Source organism: Manacus candei, unplaced genomic scaffold (assembly GCF_025592945.1).
Source record: "Manacus candei isolate 608988 ecotype Guabito, Panama unplaced genomic scaffold, ASM2559294v1 h1tg000061l, whole genome shotgun sequence".
Lineage (NCBI taxonomy): Eukaryota > Metazoa > Chordata > Aves > Passeriformes > Pipridae > Manacus > Manacus candei.
This window is the reverse complement of record NW_026138109.1, coordinates 3,549,045-3,553,089: the sequence shown is the minus strand read 5'-3', so window position 1 is coordinate 3,553,089 and position 4,045 is coordinate 3,549,045. Positions and strand designations below refer to the sequence as shown.

Sequence of the window (4,045 nt, the reverse complement as noted above, 5' to 3'; positions counted from 1 at the left end):
GCCGCGGGCTCGCCCACCCCGCGGGAGCCCCGCGCCGCCGCCCCTCACACGCCGCGTGACGCGGCCGCCCGACCCCCCGCACTCCCCTCAGTCCTTCCGGGTTGGCGGGCGCAGACCCGCCCCCGCCCCGCCCCAAGGTCGGTCGGACCCTCGGCGGCGGCTCCGCGGGGCTGGTGAGTGGGGTTGTGAGGGGCGCCCGCGGGCACGGCCGGGGCGCGGCGTCGTGTGGGGCCGGGGCGGCACCGCCGCGTTTTCTGGGCGCGGACGGAGAGTGGCCGCTGGTGAGGGAAAGGCTGCGGTATCCCGTTCTCGAGGGAAGGGAGGGGGGGAGGGAGGACGCGCGGAGAAGGCAAGTGGCGCGGGAAGGGCCCCCGGGAGCGCTGCCGGGCGGGGAGCGGGATGTGGCGGCTGCGGGCGGCTCCGTGGGCAGGGCACGGTGCACGGCCGGGGACGAGCCGCCTGCCCAAGGTCACTCGCTGGCCGCGGACTATAAATAGCGGGAGGGGCCGCTCCGTGGGCGCTTGGCGAGGCTCCGGGCGAGAAGCCCGTTCCCGGCTCCCCTCCCCGGCGTATCCCGCCCGGAGTGCCTGCCCTGCTCTGTCCTACCCGCGGTAACTCTCTGCGGGAGCTCCGGCAGAGATTGGAGGCGTTTGTTTGGTTCCTTGGGGCGCGGCGGGTTATCACGTGTCACAGTTCTTCTTCTGGGGTAACGGTGCAAAGAGAAAACAGCCTGGAGTCACAGAAATGCCATCTCCGGGCCACTTACCTTGATCTGATAGGTGTCTTACAAAAATTTGATTTTGTTTTCTAGCCAGAAAGATAAAGGTGGGAAGAAATGATTGGGTCGTGGCTACTGGCAGTGAGCTGGCCTCAAACCTGCTGCGTTTACATACCTTCTGTCCAGGGCCATTAATAGCTTTTACCTTGTTTTTGCGTGCGCCACAGGGATTCCATACGTGGCAAGGAATTTGCTGTGAGGTCTGGGAGCAATGGCGAGCCTCCTGCGTGTTGCTGTCCGTGAGTGCTCAGCTCCTGTTTTTGGCAATGCGTTATCACCAAACGCGCGTTCTGCGAAGATGTCGTGTCTGCGCATGTTTAGAACCCACCAGGTGTTCAGGTCTCAGGCAGCTCCAAAGCCAGGTAAACTGATTAAACTATTGTAAATAATCTGTTATTTTAAAACATGAATATAAATTGTTTCTTCTTTTTTTTTCTCTTTCAGATCTGCATTAGTACAGAAAACACTTAAAATAGAAATCATGGCAGCAGCATACTTGAATCAGTTGCAGCACATTTTTAGACTGGTTTTATAGGGCTTACACAGAAGGTGTTTGTGTTTATTAAAAGCACTTGGAATCCAAATAGTTTTTATTGCTAGGGGGTCCAAGCTCCTGTTAACACTTCCCTTGCTTGAGAGAAGTATTTAAACAAGTGCTTTTCTTAGTTAAAAGCTCCAAGTTCCCCAGGAGTTTTTGTAGACCAGCTTTTTGTGTGCACGTGAGAAAAAATACAGACCTCACAAAGAGAGCATCTTGCAAACAGGACTATATGTAGATATAATTATCTCATCCAAAAAAATCTGTTAGCTTTGTTCAGGAAACTCTTACGTTGTACCACTCTGAAAAACTTCTGATCTGCATCTTCATGTGTAGGGTTTGCTAGTATATTTGCACTACCTCCATTTTAGCAGATAATGGACCAGTTCAGGTATTTTCAATGAAAAAAGAAGTGTGAAAGGGGCCATCCTTGTTTCCAGTTTCTAGTATGAGCCTGGTGTATGAAGATCAGAACTGACTTTTTTTCCTCTGTTCTATACTGTGCATACCCTTACAGTTGGAGAACTGGAGAATACATAATGCAGGTTTAATACTGTTTTTGCCCATTCATCCTGCATGGGTCATGCTTCCATTGGAATTTAGAGACCTTGCTTCAGTGCAGATCTAGGGTCTTAGGCTGCAACTGATTAATGTGGAGAGTTGAACTAATTGCATACATGATGCTTGGTTCTTCCAAATGTAGACAGTAGGTAACTGCATTAGATACTTTAGAGTACTAGGAAAGTAGTGCTGTTTGGGAGCAGAAGTGTCTGGCTGTGAAAACACTGGACACAAAATTAGCATGTATAACTGAGAAGCCTGTGTTGCATTGAACTTCTGGGAATACTGACATTAAGTGGTTCATTTTGTGGTCATTTCAACTTGGTGACTGAAGACTTTGGAACTTCTGAAGAAATGTCAGGAGTGAGGGCTCCTGATAATCTGTGTCATGTGGCCTTTTACCACAGTGGCACAATGAAACCTGAATTTATTTGCTCTGATAGATTTGTGATGCTCCAAATTTTTTTTTTTTCTGTATTAAATATATGAATGAGAGAAACATCTGTCAGTTTTGACATGGCAAATTGTCCCTTGGTTGGGAGTCTAAACTGACACTTAGGAAACTGGGTTCAAAGTTCTTTCTCGAATGTCTCAGGTAAGTGCCCTTGTTGTTGTTTGAGTTTGGAATCAGTCTTTTTAGTTTGACCACGAATTTGATCATGAAACTGAAGAATCTCTTCAGTTTTTCTGAAATTGATGTGCTACTCTGTGTGTGCATTTTCTTGTTTTTAAGAATCACTTTTGAAAAATTTTTCTAGAAGGATGGAGAATTCTGATTAGTGTCATGTGTTTAACATTCGGTGTTGCCCCTTCATATCTGTTGTGTGGGAGCCCTTATTCAAGGATTAGTAGTATTCATGAAATGCAGTTGTTTAATATGGAGAATTACAGGTTTGGTAGTCTTTTGGTTGATAATTAAGCTTTTCTTATAGTTCATTTTGGCAACATGTGATTTGTTATTCAGTAGAGGACAAATCAAGGATGAAACAGCAATTGAATGACATATTAGTAGCAGTACTATGGCTTATTTTTACTTTTTAAGTGCTCTTGAATCAAAATGTAACAGCATACAAAATAACTATGTTTTATTCTTTCAGAAATTACCTGTGATTGTAGTAACACTTGGTAAAATCACTGTAACACTAAGTTTTCTGAAAAGACCAGTGTCACAGTAATTCTTCTTAAGCCTGTAGTTATTGCTTTCATTCTCTCAGATTAGGATTCATTCCATCCAGGCTGTGTTATGTACAAGAGTAACAGCTGCTTGAGGGGTGAAGAGATTTGGAGTCATCTGAAAAGTAAACTTGGAGGATGGATAACTTTCTTACTGCTGTTTATTTTGCTGCTACTTGTTTATTAGAAACAGGAATTTTCATATAGGATTAAACAAGTATTCCTGTAGCCTGTCTCAAATAGTCACTAGTACCAGATGTTTCAGAAACAGGCAATTTGTAATTCCTTGCTTCTGTAACAGGAGGGACCAGGTGTTTTTTTAATCTTTTGTATCATTTTTTTTCTCCTTTTGCCAACATCATATTGGTGTTCTTCGGAATATGTCCTCATCTTCAGAACAGGTGAGATGGTTTGTTTAAAGGTTATTAGAGTAACATAAAAAATAGGCAGGTTACATATCCTGTTCTTCCATCCCAGAACATGCAGCATATAGTCAAAACTTCTCCTTTGTCTTTCCTCTGAGTTAGTCTCTAGTATTTGTTGATACTATTTTGCTGCAGGCTACTTCCCCAAATCACGTTGAAGAGGTTAAAAAACTATATTTTTTCGCTACAGTTTTAACTTAGAATCTTCTTTAAGATTCTTGTAGATGGAAGTTACATGGAGAAGATCACTTTCATAGTTTTGTTTACTTGAAGTAAGGACATACTTGTCCTCAGTACACAGTCAAGATTATGGTAAGGGGATGAGAAATAGTGACTTCTTACTAGTTTTTCTAAATTCTAGTCTATGTATAAACCATACTAAGCATTTCGTTGGAGTGTATATTCCTTTCTAAGGCCTGTGAATGATTCTACTTCTGATAGTGGCATAATTGTATTGGTGTTGATTTTTTTGTATCAAAAAAGTACTGTGTATCTGCTACTCCCATGAACAATTTATTAAAAATCTTAATGTGACTCAAAGAGGTGCTCCAAGTATGCGTATGTCAGTCA

The 4,045-nt window shown here is 44.2% G+C and overlaps 1 protein-coding gene across 5 annotated transcripts in view; it reads left to right on the top strand.

Moving 5' to 3' along the window:
* The first annotated feature begins 43 nt into the window (after positions 1-43).
* NNT (nicotinamide nucleotide transhydrogenase) overlaps positions 44-4,045 on the top strand; it is a 41,061-nt gene continuing 37,059 nt past the window's right edge. Inside the window, exons 1-2 of one of the 5 annotated variants that reach the window (XM_051804729.1) lie at positions 44-173; positions 946-1,140. In XM_051804729.1, coding sequence (XP_051660689.1) covers positions 990-1,140 — 151 coding nt within the window. In that variant the 5' untranslated portion in view covers positions 44-173; positions 946-989. Of the gene's footprint in view, positions 174-193; positions 282-945; positions 3,452-4,045 lie in introns of those variants that run through there. The other 4 variants (XM_051804730.1, XM_051804732.1, XM_051804733.1 and 1 more) reach the window with 4 other exon arrangements.